Raw genomic sequence first — 18,748 nt, 5'->3', positions numbered from 1 at the left:
CCACTGCTGTCACTTAGCTTAGTCATCCAGCTACCTCGGTGCAACTTTTTGGCCTAAACTGGATAAAAACAAAATTGTGAGCTGTGAGGTGTTCAGCGTAGACTGGCAATGAGTGGAAATGAATGTTATTGAGGTTAATACTGTAGGAACAAAAACACCCCCAAATTCTGTTATTGTAGCTGTTTTTATGATTAAAAAAAAAAAAAAAAATCCAGATCCAAAACCAAAACCCAAAACCGCAAGGGCGTTTTTGGCAAAACCAATACAGATCCAAAACACGGAGATCCAGATACAAAACCAAAACACGAAAAATGGCCGCGCTGCCCCCTAGTTTATACACAAGCTGAGGAAATAATGATCCACCTATAAGATGCTAGACACATCACAATTGTGTGCAGTCTTAGGCTAATATGCCCCCCCCCCCCTCCCTGAAAGTGGCTTAGCTACACACTTTATAGGCACAAGTAAGTGAATCACCACTCTCAATGGTTGCTAGGCTTGTTTTTTTCTGTAAATTACTGCTGTTTGCCTTATGGTTATTGTTTATTTAAAAAAAAAAAAAAAGACCTGTACACTGTATGGTGCACCTAAACTCTTATTACTGATGTCTTCTGAGGCTAATCCTGTCACATATATGTATATTTGCCAGATGATGCTCCTGGAAGCAGGGCTGAATGAAGGGCCACATGGGCCTGGGGCTGAAAATGTTTTACAGGCCTATACTGAGAAGGGGAGAAGCTGTGTGGGTGTGGTCAGTGTCATGTGGGTGTGGCCAGTGCCGTGTGGATGTGGTCAGTGCCATGTGGGTGTGGTCAGTGCTGTGTGGTCGTGTACACACCCTATACTATCAGACTCACTGTCTCACAAAATACATTAAAATAGAAAAATTGCATACTTTTGTGCGAAAACTAGGAATACAATTTTAATACTTATGATTTATGGCCAACCGTGTGGCCAGCTAGGCAGCTTGTTCTCTTCATACTGTCATGATGAGGGGCCTATTTTTATGTGAAGGCCTGGAGCTGTAGCTCCATCCGCCATCTTGATAATCTTGCCCTGCCTGAAAGCTGATTGTGGCAGCCATACCCATCATTTATTAATCCTGCAGTGTGCAGCAGATTATTACATCAGATGGGAGATAAGCATAGTCTTCTCTGCCTTTCAGCTACTCTAACCCTGCCCTATTTGCTGCCAATATCTGGATCACATTTTAGAAATGTACAGTGCATGATCAGATGTACATAAGGGGAGATTTATCAAAGTTTGGAGAGAGATAAGTGGGCATAGATAAGTACCAACCAATCACCTTCTGACATTTTACAGGTTATGTTTGAAAAAATGACAGGAGTAGAGATGGGCGTCAGTGCGTTCTCCATCTATGAGGAAATGACAAATGACCATCAATGGATGCAAACTATGCAATAGATAACCATCAATGGTTTCCTCAACCAACTGATGGTCATCACTTTTACTGACTGGCCCATGGGCCAATAAGAACCTGGGGGTGGGGCTTCACAGGTGTCAGAGTGTGGAGCAATGCTCCATGTCCCAACTCCTTGTAGACAGTAAAAAAGAACGATCGGGTGGTTCTGTACAATCGAGAGCGGGAAACCATCTGTTTCTTCCCCATCGATGGCAAAAGTATTCTCCATCGGCCATAAACCATGGTGATTTGGAATCATTGATGTTTGATGGCCATCCCTAATTAGGAGCTGATTGGCTGGTACTTTATCTCTCTCCACTTTCTTTCTCTAAGGGGGTAATTCAATTGATATCGCTGTCCAATCTACCATATAAAGTGATGGGAGATCGCAGGGGCGATATTCAATTGATACTGTTTATTGTGCCCATCAGCGACAGGTTTAGCAGCGTAAAGCAGCTAAAATCGACTAAACTTATGGGGGCGATTGTGGACAGTGCCGTTTAGGTGCCCAAATAGGTAACTTTTCACACATTTCAGCTGGCCAGCACAGGAGGCTGCGAGCTGAAATGTTTATCCCCGGGGCTCAGCACACCCGAACAGCGCCACAATTGAATTGCTCCATTGGGCACCATCTAGTGGTGGCCGTGGGGAGAAACAATTGACTTCCCCCCTAAGCTTTTATAAATCTCCCCCATTATGACGGTTTACTGGGACAAAATGCAGATTAGAAAGTAAATATGTCTCCCCCACAGAACTTGCTAAACATGCCATTAGCTACACAGACAGTAGCTGTGTGGTGCAGAAGAGGGGCTGCATAATGAACACAGTAGACCAGAAAACAGATTCTAACTGTACATGAGGGAAGAAGGCACTTGAGAAAAATATTGTTTTAAACATTGGCATCCACTTTAGACTATTTCTGCTGGCATAGTGCAGTAAACTCACCCATGTCAGTGAAACCCAACTATCTCCATGAATTTTCTATGAACCCAAATGGCTGTGACATACGGAAACCACATTACATGGAGAGATCGACACGTATAGAATGAGTGTAACAGTGAGATATAGGTAGTACACAGATAAAATACTTTAGAACAGTCTGCACAGAGAGATGTTTATTGACATTCTGTAGGATTGCTATATTCACACATAGAAAATGGCACATCATATACTTTTTATATATACATATTTACAATTTTAGCACTGGCTTAAGAATGAGTAAACATCAAAGGCGGCTCTTGGCAACTCAACTCTAAATATAAAAATAAAACAAACCACCAGAATGAAACAGACGGTCAGTACGCATGACTGACATTACACAATGAGCCCACATCGGTAGCATTTCTCTGTTCCGCTGCTTTGCTGTTGCTGCCAGGTAAGGGGTTAATCATGTACTAGACTGTAGCTTTAATGCCAAAAAACATACCAGAAAAGGGTCAGGGTCACAAGGGGAGGGTCTGTGGTGGAGAATTTGGACACAGCTCAAAGAGCGCTCTACAGAAGCTGGTGCAGTGGTGACAGATTTTACATTCAGAATGAAGACTAAAAAGAGGGCTGAGCAGGGGATCATCTCTGAGGGAAGCCAGCGCTGGGATGGAAAAAGCAGAGATTTATCTCAGACAACTTGAGTGGGCTGTGAGGAGAGGAAGAGCAGACAGGCGGCATGGGGTGCATGCAGGGTAGCAGATCTTCTGTCTGACAGAAATTATTACTGTGCAAGTTCTACAGTATGTATATATATATATATATATATATATATATATATGTTATACCTGTTTTATTCCCAAGCAACTGTCATCACCCTGTGCATTTAGGTGGTTATGCACTGGCACTAAGAAAATGCCAGTAACAGTACGTGCTAAATGCCATTTCTTACACCTGCAGTTGCAGTGTTTATGGAGGATATTCAAACTTCAGTAAATAGAGCAGGTGGCATTCAAATGATGTTGCTGTGCCACCATGGCTCTTGACCAATAGATTTACATAGGAGGTCATTAGAGCCAGTTGCTTCATTCCACATGTACCTTATTATATGCTTTTACTAGTGCTTAAAATGATAATGATAATTAAAGTATGACTTTTTAACGCCAATGGGTAACTAGCAGTGGCCAGAATAAACACAGATTAACATTTTTAAACAAAATAGAACTTTGTGTGTTCATTGACACATGCACAAAATTCTGATACAGGTGCTTTTATGGGCCAACATATGACTTATTCATAAAGAATGATAAATCAAGAGGTAACGTAAAAATCACAGGCTTACAGAAGCTCCTATATGTAAGATCATTAAACCAATTATATCCAGCAATCTGTGCCATTTGGACTGGGATTGTAATAGTTGGTTAGGAATATTGGGTGACATTGTATCTATAGGATAGGGATGCTACAGATTGCTACCAAGCACTATACTATACACTATACTTATTTCTGACTCATTTCACTCCCTCTCATCTCCTATGAGTGTCATCGCTGTTGATGGGACTGCACAGCAGTGATTCTCAAGCATGGTCCTCAGGACCCCCAACAGTTCATGTTTTCAAGGTCTCAGAGGAGATCTACCTGTGGATCTCTGAAATGTGTCAGTGAGTAATTAATACACCTGTGCACCTGTTACGTGACCTGTAAAACATGAACTGTTTGGGGTCCTGAGGACTGAATTTGAGAATGACTGAACTAGACTGAACTAGACCATAGGTTCTCAAACTCCACAGGTGGAGCTAATTATTTCACTAGTGATTCTTTGAGGAGACCTGGAAAACCTTAGCTGTTTGGGGTCCTGAGTAATGAGTTTGAATGAACTAGACTGTAACACTTTTCTATTGGTTGTAGAGGCAAGAGTTCTTTGTAAATCACTCATGGGCCCCTGAGTTTGCAACCCCACTCGCAATTGCTCCCCACACAGAGAAGGGGATGGGATGAGGGGATGGGGGGAGTAAAAGAGAAAAGGGGGAGGGGAATAGAGGAAAGAGAGATGGGGGAAGGGGACAGGGATTGAAGATAGTGTGAAGGAATAAAAGAGAGGGGAGGGGGAAAGAGGACAGAGATGAAACATAACCCTCTCCCCAGCCCATGTGGGGAATGGGAAGAAAGATTTGGAGAGGGTGACTGAGAGAGACAAAGGGGCAGGTCAATCTCCAGTGACTCTCTTTCTCTCTAATACATTGCTGCTCTAAGACATCCTGCATGGCTGTGATATGTAATGACCAGCGGTGGCTGCTGCCCCTGGGATGCAGTGCCATCCCCAGTGTGCGGGAGGGAGCTGGCCAGGACATATGAACATACATGTGAAGTTGTATGTAACATATGTACTGGCTTCCTTCCCCGGGAATCAGCAGCCGCCGCAGCATGTAACACACTGCTCAGCCTGTCAATCGTCATTTAGCACGCCCCCAGACTCCAGTGAAACCAGCCAATGCGTGTCCAGGGGCAGACTAAATGACGACTGAGAGGCTGAGCAGTGTGTGGCATGCTGCAGCGGCTGCTGATTCCCAGGGAAGAAAGCCAGGACATATGATACATAAAACTTCACATGTATGTTCATATGTCCTGGCCAACTCCCCCATGCACACTGTGTACAGTGCTGCAGCCCAGGGGCCAGTCTAACTGCTATAGTGGATGATATAGGTATATATAAAGGTATGGGTAATCAATCTGAATAGGATGTTGGAGACTGTAAAACAGACAAAACTGCAAATATTCATTACACATTGACAGTGGTTAATGAACCTGAGTGCATGTACCCAAACCTGCACTATATATAACATAGGGCCAGCCCTAATATACAAGCAGTTATCCACTGCTTGAGCAAATAAATATGTTTACATGTCCATTCAAAGGGTCTATAGGTTTATAATTTTACACATTTGGATTAGTTAAACCACTTTCACAATGTACATTTTTTTATTTCTTATACATTTTTTGGGCCAATATCAAAATGACTTGCTTCTGGCAGGCATCTTCAGATCATTACTGGGCACTGAATTGAGTGGCCAGTATTTCTATAGCCTCAAGTTAGAATTTTGTGCTACCTGCACTGATCTATGAGGGAAAATTTGGGATTGGTCAGTGGTCACTGATCGCATAGCTGAAGCATGGAAAGCAAGCACAGAAAGAAGACATGTCACCTGCAGCTTACTGGGCAGTTTAAAGGGTAACTACTCAAAATGCAAAATAATTAATTTGCTAACTAAAATCCTTATTCTGGAAACTCCAATGTCTGGTACCGAAAATAGGACTTCTACCCAAAATTGCTTGTTATAATCTCACACTGTTGCTCCAATTTCACAGAATGGTTATCATATCAATTACTGCACTTTCTAAGGTACAACTACAACCATGAAAATATTCAATGCTGTCCAAAATGTCCATTGTTACAAACATTGAAGGAGGGGCCTATTATTCACAAATACTAATAGTCTAACTAAACTGTTATAGATCCCAACTCACTAATATCTGGGCTGCTATTATTTCTAGCAATATGATTTTATTTTTAAATTCAAAATACAACTGAAACTTCACACAAGCTTGGGCAACTCTGTCAATTTCCATTTAGTTTTTCGTAACTGTTTATGTTTCATGCATTTTAAATGACTATTGCTCCCCCCTCCCTCCTTGATCCTGTAATCATATACCCCTTTCACACTGAGCATTTGACCCTGGTACGACTGTTATTCCCGGGTTTGGGCCGGATAGTCTGTGGTGTGAAAGGTGGGACCCGGGTTATGTTTAAAAGGTGCTCATTGGTGGGTGTTAATTTTTCATACATTATCTTTATGAGCCTGTAATGTCCACTTTTAATAACTCAAACAGTTTTAAAGGGCAGAAACGGATGCAGTGGGAAAGGCAACGACCTGGGAATAACATTGGTCCACCGTGCGGTGTGAAATGGGTTTGAGCAGCTGTAACACAGGTTGAAACCGTGTTCACTAACCCAGATGAGACCTGGGATTTTGGTGTGAAAGGAGTAATACTCACAACACAATCTGTCTTCTCTATGCGTGCCAGTCTATACAGTCGATAGCTCATCTTGACTAAAAGATTATTGATAGCCTCTCCCCCATGTTGGAGCCAGTCTCTGTGAGGGTTTGGAACCACTTTTATTAGGCTAATACATTCCAACTGGCAGAAGTATGCCTCTGTGTATTTGTGTGCATTGGAGGTTATCCAGGATAGGTTCACTTGTAAAAAAAAAAATCATGTCTCTTAGTCTTGGGATACCCATGTAATACTGCTGATTTCTTATTTTTGGAATATCGAATAGTCTTTAAAAGAATATTTTTTATAATGTTCTGAGATGCTATGAGAATCACAGTCTCTAAAGCTTAGGGCTCAGCAGTTTAAACGATGTCTCCATGGTGTTCTATTCTGTTGTTCTGTGTTCAGTTCTTTGTCAGTGAGTTCACTGACCATTGCAACGTCACCTGGGACATCTTCTTTCATCAGAATAGAACATCTGAGAATTTGTGTCATGTTTTCATTTAGTTGTTCAGTCACCATTACTACTGCACGTCACAGACAAGCCTTTGTTATATTACACAGAGCCCTCTGCATGGTATGACCAAAGGCTTTGCATACTGTAACTTAGAGGACATGCTCTGAGCTGCTCTCATGATACTCAAAGCTATTCTGCCGTTCACTCAGTGTGATGTTCTCTGTAGCACTGCTGCCCGTCTTCTCATTGTACCACATGCCCTCACTGTGCCGCGATTTGCCTGTTCCATTGTTACAGCTATCAACCAGTTTGTGCTTTTCACAGACACTGCCGTGTCCAGGTTGGGGAGGTTGGCTGTAAGTATTTTTATATTCATCTTCAATATCTTTTCCAAGTTTCCACCGTTTCCATTTTTTCAAAAGCTCAGACTGGACCTGTGGGCAAACAGATTTGAGAGATTTTAAAGGAATGCATATAAAATAACTTCGGTGACTTACTATGTTGTAGTCTTCTCACAAATCATTCAAGTTCAGTGTTCTGAAAATAGCAGACCAAATGTTTTCCTCATCTGCTAACTCACGTCATCTTTGCCTTACGCTGCTCCTCTAACTTCTTGTCACGCTAAATCCAGCTTATATCTTGTCTTAAAATTCAATTTCTGGTCTTGCTGATTTCCAATTTCCCTCCCACTGGCTCCCTGCACTCATCTTGTGGGAAGCAGGGGAGAGGAGAAGGTGATGACAGACAGAAAGGGAAGATTTACAGACTGGAGGATTACAGAAGTTATGGGGAGAAGAGAGCAGCCACACAGACCATCTTAAAAGTGCACACACATTTAATCTTCCATTACACACCTCCTCCTTTTACCTGTTTAATACTAGAGACACAATGTAAGTCTCTGTCATTTCCATCTGTCTCCATATCACTGTACTCCCATTCTCCCCAGCACACACCTGCTATTCTTACACTGGCTTAGTTCACTTTCAGACCGCCTGAGGCGGGTCGCACCCCGGTAGCCTCAGATGGGAGCTCCCAGGGTGCGACCTGCCTCAGGCGTGCCACTGCCGCCGTCTGCAACCCAGCATATTGCTGGGTTGGTGACGTCAGTGGTGACGTGGCGGGAGCGGCACTTGGAGATCACATGATCTCCAAGTTCCGCCTGCCCACACAGTGTGAATGGGAAACGGGTCGCATCGACATGGCTCCTGTTCACACCGCACAGCAAGCCCAATTGAACACGAGTTCAACCCTGCTCGCTACCAGGGTTGAAATACTGGGTCGAGCCAGGATATTCCCCTGGGACCTTTCAAACCGCACAGGAACAAGGGTTATGCGCGATCATGTGCCAATAACCTGTATTCAAGGCTGGCGATCTGAAAGGGGTGTAACTTGATACTTCTGTACAACCCAATGAAAAATCAGACACTTATGAAATACATGACTTCAATTGCTATCAGTTCATATGACTGTCGCTTTACTTCATCCATGCATCATGTGTGTGAGGCTATTGCAGTGCAGCCATGCAACTTGTGTCTATGCAAAATTACACGGCTAATCTAATCACCATGTTCCCCTCCTAATGCACATTTTCTCTGCTATTCAAGCACTTCCCTCCAGGCCCCATCCTTTACAAGGCTTCCATTAAAACTTGGCTGCAGATTTGTGTTTACAGATAGACATTGATTTACACAGCTCTCTATAAATAATGATGCAGATGTCCTGCTCAGGAAACAGAACAAGTGGCAGTAGAAGAATGGTGTATGTCATAGATGACAGTCATTACAAGGAGTCTATCACTAAATATTCTGGGGGAGAAGTAACTGCACATGAACTCCACACCTATAAAAATTAAGCAGCAGGGTTGCATAGTGGCTAGCATTACCGTCTCACAGCACTGAGGTCAGGGGCTCAATTTCCACCACAGCCCTAAATGTGTAGAGTTTGTATATTCTCCCCATACTTGTATGGGTTTCCTCTGGGTACTCCAGTTTCTTCCCACACTCCAAACATCTGCTGGTAGGTTAATTGGCTCCTGACAAAGATTAACCCTAATGTTTATGTGTGTGCGTGTACATGTGGAAAATAAAGTGCAAGCTCCCTTGGGGCAGGGACTGATGTCAGAGGACAAATAGTCTCTGTACAGCGCTGCATAATATGTATGTGCTTTATAACTAACTTGTAAATGAGAAAAATTACTTTTTGTATCTCTATCTCATTTGTTTTTTTCCCCATCTCAGCCACTTTTTAATAGCTCGGCCAATGTTTGCTGGTCTCCTCAAACTGCCAAGATCTTGAAAATCTACAGCAGTGTTCAAACTATTATACAGCTGTTCTAGGGGATACAGAACACTGTCACTGTTTCCTAGCAAATTGGAATGGTTATCGATGTTGGCTGTTTGCCTTCACTGTGTGTAATCGAAGTATCTCAATGAAGTTATTGGTGAAAAGTGTACATAACGGGGTTTAGCTAGAGATCCATGAGCGCTCTTGCAAAATCTTAGCATCTCTCCATTGCCCAGTACCCCAAGCTGGGTTGTTATCATATGTACTGGACAATGCAAGCCTCATTTATAGTCCCAGAATTATTGGGGAACCCCCATTTCTGCCTGGAACACACATGCAGAAGCAATGTCATCAGGTTCTTGGTGGCAGTGGAGAACTTGGCTGGCACCTCGGCCACTTGATCCTGCTTTCCAACCTGACAGCAGTGGTGTAGTGTGTGGCTTCAGTGCTGATGGAACGTTTGCTGTTCTCACTGGTAGTCATCAAATGGAGTGCCCATCAGGTAACTGCAGCTGCTGCAACTGCACCAGAAATTATTTTGTCATAAAAATCCCTACTGGCTGTAAATTACGAGGATAATACAGAAAGAGAAGAATAGGATTTTTTTTATTGTTTTTAAGCATACCTATTATCCACATAATCATGTCCTTCGTCTACACATTTATCATATCTGTCCACAAGCTTTAAAATCCGCTCGTTGTACTCTGCTACCTCCAGTCCATTGACCCAGTTGCTGACTGCAAGCTTCATCTCCTCATCATTTCCAAAAACGTTTTCTGTCCACGAACATTCAGCTTAGTGAAAAGGTGAAAATCGCTTGGACTAAGGTCTGGACTTTATTGTGGATGATCTCCCACCCATAACTGTGACAAGGGATGGGCATCCCAGCAGATCTTAGTCATACACATTTTATTCGTCAATTATTGAACATTTTACATGCTTTCTCCTATCACCATACACCTGCTTTAATTGGCGATAGATTTCAGCAGGTCTCAGTTTCTGCGCATTCAAGAATTGAGCAAATTCAAGAATCGAGCAACGCTCCTCATGTCTCAGTCAGAGGGATTTTGTATGGTTTTTAACAAAACACAACACCACACCACCAAACACAACCATAAGGCTAGACCCACACATAGCGGAAGGGTTTTTTTGTGTTCACATGGATCCTGTTCTGCGATCCGGCCAGTGCCACACGGGATTTCAATAGAACACAGTGGGCACTGTGTGAACACATACATTGAAATGTATGTGTTCACCTTGAATTTCCGTTGTCCTGACATCCGGCTGAACCGCAGCATGCTGTGGTTGGATCCGGCGGCGGAACCGCCGCACATGTGTGGGCGCCTGCATAGGGTCCCCTTCCGCAGGCTCCTTCCGGTCAAGCAGGTCCCGCTAAAACGGGACCCTCTTGGCCACTATGTGTGGCCCTAGCCTAACAGTAGGCCACTCACAGAGCACTTCGAAAACAGGCGAGGGAGACCACCCGGCTATGAATTGAGGAGGGCAGTAGGAAATGCGTACGTGGTCTTTACTTTCTGGATTACCATCGGTAATAACTGATCTCTTTGACAATATAAATAGAAGCATTATGTTATTTAAAACAAAAAATATAACAAAATTTATATTACTCAGTGCTTTACAGGAAATATTTAATCATTTATATTGGTCCCTAACTCACGGCAGCTTACAATCTGATTTATTTCACAGTGTGTAAATTAATATTCTTCACATAGCATCCATTTTGTTTCATTTCGACAATCTTATTGCACAAAATTAAATCTGACGTCAGTCATGCCAACACCTGCTCCTTCACATAATTTGCCATATTGTCCCACAAACCCATGCTTGATGGTAACAACTTAGCACATTTGTGTAAATTCGGGCACACAGCCCACCATAGCAGATAATGTGCTACACTCTGGATTATTTGCACTGCGTAACTGAGGCCATTTAAGAGAAGTGTATTTGGCATCTGAATACTTTATATGGGGCGGGATGTAAAGAAGTCCGAGTTCGGTGGCCGTGCGGCATGCCAGATGAACTCTGACTTTTTTCTAAAGGGGCAATCATGTACAAGACACGGTTTAGCCTTTTACATGATTGCCTATTTAAAATAAATGTCCGAGTCCGGCCAGCATCCCGGACGGCCACCGAACTCGGACTTTGTTACATCCTGGCCACGGTCTATGAATCAAATTATCCTTTTCAATTCAGTAAGAAAAGCAGTTTCAGTGTAATATTCTTTTATCACTGATCTTTCACAATAACCAGAAGTACTATAGGGGTCATTCAGACCTGATCGCTCGCTAGCGTTTTTTGCAGCGCTGCGATCAGGTCAGAACTGCGCATATGTATGCACCGCAATGCGCAAGCGTGTCGCACGGGTACAAAGCAGATCATTGCTGGGCGATGGGTTTAATGAAGAATACATTCGCACAGCCGATCGCAAGGAGATTGACAGGAACAAGGCGTTTGTGGGTGGCAACTGACCGTCTTCAGAGAGTGGTTGGAAAAACGCAGGCGTGTCCAAGTATTTGCAGGGCGGGAGTCTGACGTCAATTCTGGCCCCAGATAGGCTGAAGTGATCACAGCGGCTGAGTAAATTCTGGGCAACTCAGAAGCTGCACAAAGTTTTTTTGTACCGCTCGGCTGCACCCTTGCACAGCTAAAATACACTTCCCTGGTGGGCGGCGACTATTGAACGCAGGACTGCAAAAACCAGCTAGTGACCGATCAGGTCTGAATGACCCTCAATATAATGATGCGTTTTTCTCTGTCAGATCAATTCTTGGATCATTGGTATGTGCTGGATAAATAAGAATCATTACTTGTCAAGTAAATTTGATATAGTTTTGTGTGAGTGACAGGTTTTCTTTATTTTTTTTGTCTGTTTTTAGCGGTACAAAGACTAAGTTAAGGAAAGAGTGCAAACAAGTAGTTTTCACTCAGTAAGTGCCGCCTTAGCAATACTGTATGTGCCAAAAAGTGTCTCCTTATTTTTTCTGTATACCTTGATACCTGATTTGATTAGTTTCTATAGTTTAAGTAAAGCTACAGGTGTGCCATCATACATCTAGCCTCAATACGCCACACAGCATAAGATGACTGGTGCAAGTGACCTGTTAGGTCCCATTCAACTCTCGCTAGCAGTGGGCGTCTTATATTGCCGAAAACGTGTCACAATCACAATGCGATGTGACTATGACGCACCAGGAGATTGTGCTGATTAATTTGATATGCGACACTTGTATATTTTGTGTGACTGAGTCTGAGTCAACGGAACTTGTATTGGAAAAAAGCTGCGGCTGAAACATTGTAGCACTTCATATACAGATTCAAAGACTCAGTCGCACACAGATATACAAGATATCAAATTAATCGGCACAGTCTTCTGGTGAATCCTAGCTGCATTGCTTTGTGACTAAGATGCATTTTTGCCCAAAAAGACGCCAGATGCTAGCAGAGACTTGCGAAACCTGCCGCGCCAACAGTGGTCGTTTGAAGTGACTGCAGCGAAAATGTATAAGGACACATCTGTATAGGCTTTATATAAGTGTATCCTCAAGTAGATCTCAATAGAATGTTGTGGCTCTGCAAATAAAATTACATTTATGTAGCTGCTGATTGTGCTAACTGATTTTGGGAGAAAGTACCCAGCTTGATCATAAATAAGGTGACTATAAGTAACAGTCAGTACTTCCTGCTGTAAAGCTACTGTATACAAACATTAACAAATAACACAGGAGTGAGTAAAAGCGGGTTCCTTCACACAAAAAAGTTGGATCCACACATAAAGTTAGATTTGCATACAAAGATAAATTTGCATAGAAAAGTGAGATCCATAATAAATTCAAATAAGCACACCCAGATCCTTATATGTGTGTGATCTTTGTACTCCAGCGTTTTGACTATAAAAATGATTAGAATAATACAAAGAAGATACTTCTAATATATTCTTAGTATTTTTCATAAACTTTACATAGTAAAAACTCTGACACATATGTTAGTATGACAGGAAAGGCGCTGCCTCACCTTACCGCACCCCACCACATGTCACTGCTGTAATACATCTGCAGCATTAGTTTCTCATTGGAAATACCCCATTCTGCTTACCAGGGCAAAAGAAAGACTCCACACATATGTCATTTTTCCCTGCACTTGCCTATGGTGGTGAGTGTGCTCCTTTGAAAGTGACTGCACTGTATAATGTTGTTGACTACACAATGTGTGGACCGTCTTCCTTGTTGTAGTTATTTTTGTCTATTTAAACAATTTAGAATATCTACCAGTAACTTACCTCTTTGTTGACAAAACAGTACAGTACGGCTACCAGCATTCCCTGTGAAAGAGAGCTGGAGTCAAACATCACTTCAGTTAATGGGTGGGATGAGATGTACTAAAGTGAAAATTAGAGCCGCTCATCTCTAGTGAAAATGCGGCCAAAAACCCGAAAACGTCTGTTTTTGTACTTTGGCCGCATTTCCCATATGTACCAAGCTCCAGAATTAAATGCATTCCGGGGCTTGGATGCGGTGGGTAATGCCAGCTTTTGTGGGCGTATCCCTATAGAAGCCCATGGGCTTATCTCCCCATTTTCCCCTGAGAGGGATCCAATTGGATTCCTCCAAGCACTCCCACGTAGGCGCTGCTTCTCTCTGTGCATCCTAAACCCGGGAGTCCTGACATCGCAAGAAAGCAGCTCTTATTGGGAGAGCTGTACATTGCAATACTAATCACATATGTAAGTACAGATGGAGCCTCGGTCATTTCACCTGACCGAGGAGCAGGCATGCACTCCCGGCGTGACTAGGCGATCCATCCGCCTAGTCACGACAGGAGTGCACAGAGACGCTCCCATTCAGATTGTCTCTCTGTCCGGGCATGCGGACGGAGACACTCTCCATTCAAGTGAATGGGGAGCAACTCCATTGCGGGCGCGCTTATGGCGGGACGGGGACGCTCTTGGTGATACGCATGCCTAGCGTGGCTCCATCTGTACATATTCAATTAGTATGCCTCTGGTAAGGGGCGGGATGTACCAAGTGCTTAGTACATCCTGCCCAATAAGAGAATAAATAATAAAATGGGGGGGGAGGTGAAAATTACCTGGAATGAACTAAAGAAGAGGTCAAAGAAAAGTTTGACCAGTCGCAGGGTTCCTTGTGCAGTCTCATCTGTGATCAGCGCAAATACCACCTCATGTATTCCAAGAAGAGGAATTAGGGTGAGCGTGGACCTGGCCAATCTGCGGAGAGACAGTGTAACAGGTGAAGCTACAACATTTCCACTCAGGTGACTTCCCTGGTCAGTTACTCTATTCGGTGCAAATGCTAAACAGCCGTCCTCAGTCTCAGTGCGTTGTTAGAGGCTGTCGTAAGCATTTTGCTGACCTCATACGTCTCTCACCTGAGTTTATAGTCTGTGTACCTCATCTGATGAGCTCGCATCTTGGACAAGAGAATCTGAATAATCCGCATAAATATTAAGAAGTTGATCTAAAAGTTAAAGAAAAGAAAAAATATGTCAAGTGTAAACACGGACATTCTCATCAGCTCTCTCTTTGTGTATGTGGAATAGAATAGCTTGGCTCAGTGAAAAAGAGCAGTGACTATAAGAGAATGAAATGAAGACGCAAGCAGCAAGCTGGTGACTCCAGTTTGAATCCCAATGTTATATTTCTGTTATCTTTGACTATTTTCTTTCTGTCCCCAAATCCTACAGGCACCAAAATGTGCTTGTAATATACTATTTCATATGTCACAAGCAGTGTTCCGTAAGCATTGTGTAATAATTATTACCAGTATAGCAAGGAACACAGGAGACCGCAGGATCCACCAAAACGCCATGTTGTTGTTTGTGTTCCAGCACCTGAGAGTGGAAATTAAATCCATAGTTAATGGCTGTTTAACACAGACTTTGCAAAGTCAACCAGTTTTTAAAAGGAATCATGGGTGGCCACCAATACACACTATTATTGCAATAGCCAACTTGGTTGTTTTATATTGAGTCTACCAGATTGGGACTATGGGAAAGGCAGCCAGAAAGTTTCCACTGTCTGGCCTTTAGTGTAGTCACCTGATAGCACTAACCATGGGCGGACTGGGATGGAAAACCAGCCCGGGAAATTCATGGAAGCAGCCCTAAGCCCTAATGGTGGCGGGGTCTGTTGAGGGGGCAGGAACCCTCCTCAGAGGTCCTGATTCTGAGTTGGACAAACTTGCAGCTTCCTTACGACTTTTGCCGCAGTTGTTTTTACGTGTTTATGGTAGTGCTGCTTCAATGCACCTCCCTGGTGTACATCCGTGTGTCTGAATATGCAAGGACTAAGATGCCACCATCGGTCACAACACTGAAACTTTCACCAGCCCTATGTTATTATTATTATTATTATTATTATTATTATTATTGTTTCTTCTATAGCGCAACAAATTCCGTAGCACTTTACAACTGGAAGCAGTGATAAAATAAAACTGGGTACTAACAGACAGCCACAGAAGTAGGTAGACCCTGCCAGAGGGATGCAGTTAAAATGCTGCCGGGATCCCAGTGGCCGAAATACCGATACCAGAATCCCGACTGATGGCATAATCCCAGCGATGAAATACTGACGGAAGTCGTTGTTCCAGTGGGAAGTGCCGTGCAGGGGAAGGGGGGGGGGGGTAGGCATGAGAAGGAGGGTTAGGGAACAAGCAGGGAAGGGTTAGGTTTAGGCAGCGGGGATGGAAGGGTTAGGGTTAGGCACCACCCGGGAGGGTTAGGCACCAACAAGGGACAGTTAGGGTAGGGGGCAGGGGAAGGTTGGGGCTCTTTTGGAGGGGCGGTCGGAATTCTGATGGTCAGGCTGCCTCAGTCGGTATTCTGACCGCTGGCATCCGCCCCATCGGAAAATCATACTGAACCCCTGCTCGTAAGCTTACAAACTATGATAGGTGCACTTCATCTGTGTATGCCCTTCAATGTGAGCAATTCAGCTTCTCTATACGCAACCACTTTCAGCAATGCACCCATACTACGTTACACCTGTGTCTGACTAGTTAGCCCCCTATAACAACACATGAACACAATTCTAATACACTTCTTGGTGTATGCGTCTGGGTCTGTACTGCAACTCTGTATGACTCCTTTAGGATGCATGCGCAGATGAAAAACACTGCACAAGACCAAAAAACATTGGCCCCTACAGGAAAAAAACAGAGAGACAGACAGATAGACAGCAAGAGAGCAACAGAGACAGCCAGAGAGCAGTCGAGATAACCAGAGAACAGCATCAGAGACATCAAGAGAGCAGCAGAGAGAGACAGACAGCAGCAGAGAGAGATATACAGTAATAGAGAGTATAGCGAGACAGACAGAAAGAGCGACAGACAGAATGAGAGCAGCAGAGACAGACAAGAGAGCAGCAGAGAATCAGCAAGTGAGCAGCAGGGACAGTCAGAAGTGCCAGGAGAGAGAGACAGGTAATAGACAGGGAGAGACTGCTAGCGCCCCACCTCACCTTCACCTGGAAGTGGATGCTGTGCTGGAAGACTTTATCATTGCACAGGGGGACCAGGGGGCATGCGTCCCAGCAGGCGGTATTACATACCGATCCCGACCAGGGAGTCACATCCATCATCCACCAGTTTGTCCCTGTTCCTCACCAGCATGGTCCCTGTGCCCCGGGGTAGCATGCCTGTCTACTGGAGGCGGTCCAATAGAGGGCTCCGGGGTCGCAGGGCCCCAGTCCCGTCTCCTGGAGTGGGGTGCTCATGTGAGACAGAGGACCCTGCTCAGCCCCCTCGGTGTGTCTCCTGTGTGCCGATGCCTGTGGGGATTGCCTGACTTTCCTTGGTTCTGGCTACCACACTGCTGTCATGCCCGTTCCAGCCGCTGTCAGGCTGCGGATTACCGGAGACGTCTGCTAGCCTGCAAGATCACATTTCCCGGTATGTGTTCCACAGTGGTGGAATGCAAATCCTGGAAGGTCAGCATCTGGCAGCAGACGCAGGTATAGTGAGCCAGCCCAGCCAAGGGACAAATGAGACCTATCCGCCCCTCAAAAGTGCCCCCCATAGGCTTGCTATTATTTATATATATATATACACTGCTCAAAAAAATAAACAGAACACTAAAATAACACATCCTAGATCTGAATGAATGAAATATTCTTATTAAATACTTTGTTCTTTACATAGTTGAATGTGCTGACGACAAAATCACACAAAAATTATCAATGGAAATCAAATTTATTAACCCATGGAGGTCTGGATTTGGAGTCACACTCAAAATTAAATGGAAAAATACACTACAGGCTGATCCAACTTTGATGTAATGTCCTTAAAACAAGTCAAAATGAGGCTCAGTAGTGTGTGTGGCCTCCACGTGCCTGTATGACCTCCCTACAACGCCTGGGCATGCTCCTGATGAGGTGGCAGTTGGTCTCCTGAGGGATCTCCTCCCAGACCTGGACTAAAGCATCTGCCAACTCCTGGACAGTCTGTGGTGCATGGTGGATGGAGCGAGACATGATGTCCCAAATGTGCTCAATTGGATTCAGGTCTGGGGAATGGGCGGGCCAGTCCATAGCATCAATGCCTTCGTCTTACACACTCCAGCCACATGAGGTCTAGCATTGTCTTGCATTAGGAGGAACCCAGGGCCAACCGCACCAGCATATGGTCTCACAAGGGGTCTGAGGATCTCATCTCGGTACCTAATGGCAGTCAGGCTACCTCTGGCGAGCACATGGAGGGCTGTGCGGCCCCCCAAAGAAATGCCACCCCACACCATTACTGACCCACTTCCAAACCGGTCATGCTGGAGGATGTTGCAGGCAGCAGAACGTTCTCCTTGGCGCCTCCAGACTCTGCCACGTCTGTCACATGTGCTCAGTGAGAACCTGCTTTCATCTGTGAAGAGCACAGGGCGCCAGTGGCGAATTTGCCAATCTTGATGTTCTCTAGCAAATGCCAAACGTCCTGCACGGTGTTGGGCTGTAAGCACAACCCCCACCTGTGGACGTCGGGCCCTCATACCACCCTCATGGAGTCTGTTTCTGATCATTTGAGTAGACACATGCACATTTGTGGCTTGCTGGAGGTCATTTTGCAGGGCTCTGGCAGTGCTCCTCCTTTTCCTCCTTGCACAAAGGCGGAGGTAGCGGTCCTGCTGCTGGGTTGTTGCTCCCCTACGGCCTCCTCTACGTCTCCTGATGTACTAGCCTGTCTCCTGGTAGCGCCTCCATGCTCTGGACACTACACTGACAGACACAGCAAACCTTCTTGCCACAGCTCGCACTGATGTGCCATCCTGGATGAGCTGCACTACCTGAGCCACTTGTGTGGGTTGTAGACTCCGTCTCATGCTACCACTAGAGTGAAAGCACCGCCAGCTTTCAAAAGTGACCAAAACATCAGCCAGAAAGCATAGGAGCTGAGAAGTGGTCTGTGGTCACCAACTGCAGAACAACTCCTTTATTGGGGGTGTCTTGCTATGTGCCTATAATTCCCACCTGTTGTCTAACCATTTGCACAACAGCATGTGAAATTGATTGGCAATCAATGTTGCTTCCTAAGTGGACAGTTTGATTTCACAGAAGTGTGACTGACTTGGAGTTACATTGTGTTGTT

General features: G+C 44.4%; 1 protein-coding gene across 3 annotated transcripts in view; it reads right to left on the bottom strand.

The window, feature by feature from the left end:
* Positions 1-4,954: 4,954 nt before the first annotated feature.
* Positions 4,955-18,748, bottom strand: part of GCGR (glucagon receptor) — a 114,290-nt gene continuing 100,496 nt past the window's right edge. For 2 of the 3 annotated variants that reach the window (XM_063961198.1, XM_063961200.1), the window contains exons 10-14: positions 14,939-15,008; positions 14,547-14,635; positions 14,247-14,385; positions 13,438-13,479; positions 4,955-7,291 (exon numbers count right to left, since the gene is read on the bottom strand). In XM_063961198.1, coding sequence (XP_063817268.1) covers positions 7,007-7,291; positions 13,438-13,479; positions 14,247-14,385; positions 14,547-14,635; positions 14,939-15,008 — 625 coding nt within the window. In that variant the 3' untranslated portion in view covers positions 4,955-7,006. The remainder of the gene's footprint in view (positions 7,292-13,437; positions 13,480-14,246; positions 14,386-14,546; positions 14,636-14,938; positions 15,009-18,748) is intronic. The other variant, XM_063961199.1, reaches the window with a different exon arrangement.

The sequence above is a fragment of the Pseudophryne corroboree genome, chromosome 3, assembly GCF_028390025.1.
Source record: "Pseudophryne corroboree isolate aPseCor3 chromosome 3, aPseCor3.hap2, whole genome shotgun sequence".
In the NCBI taxonomy this organism is placed as follows: Eukaryota; Metazoa; Chordata; class Amphibia; order Anura; family Myobatrachidae; genus Pseudophryne; species Pseudophryne corroboree.
This window is presented reverse-complemented; position numbering and strand designations above follow the sequence as displayed.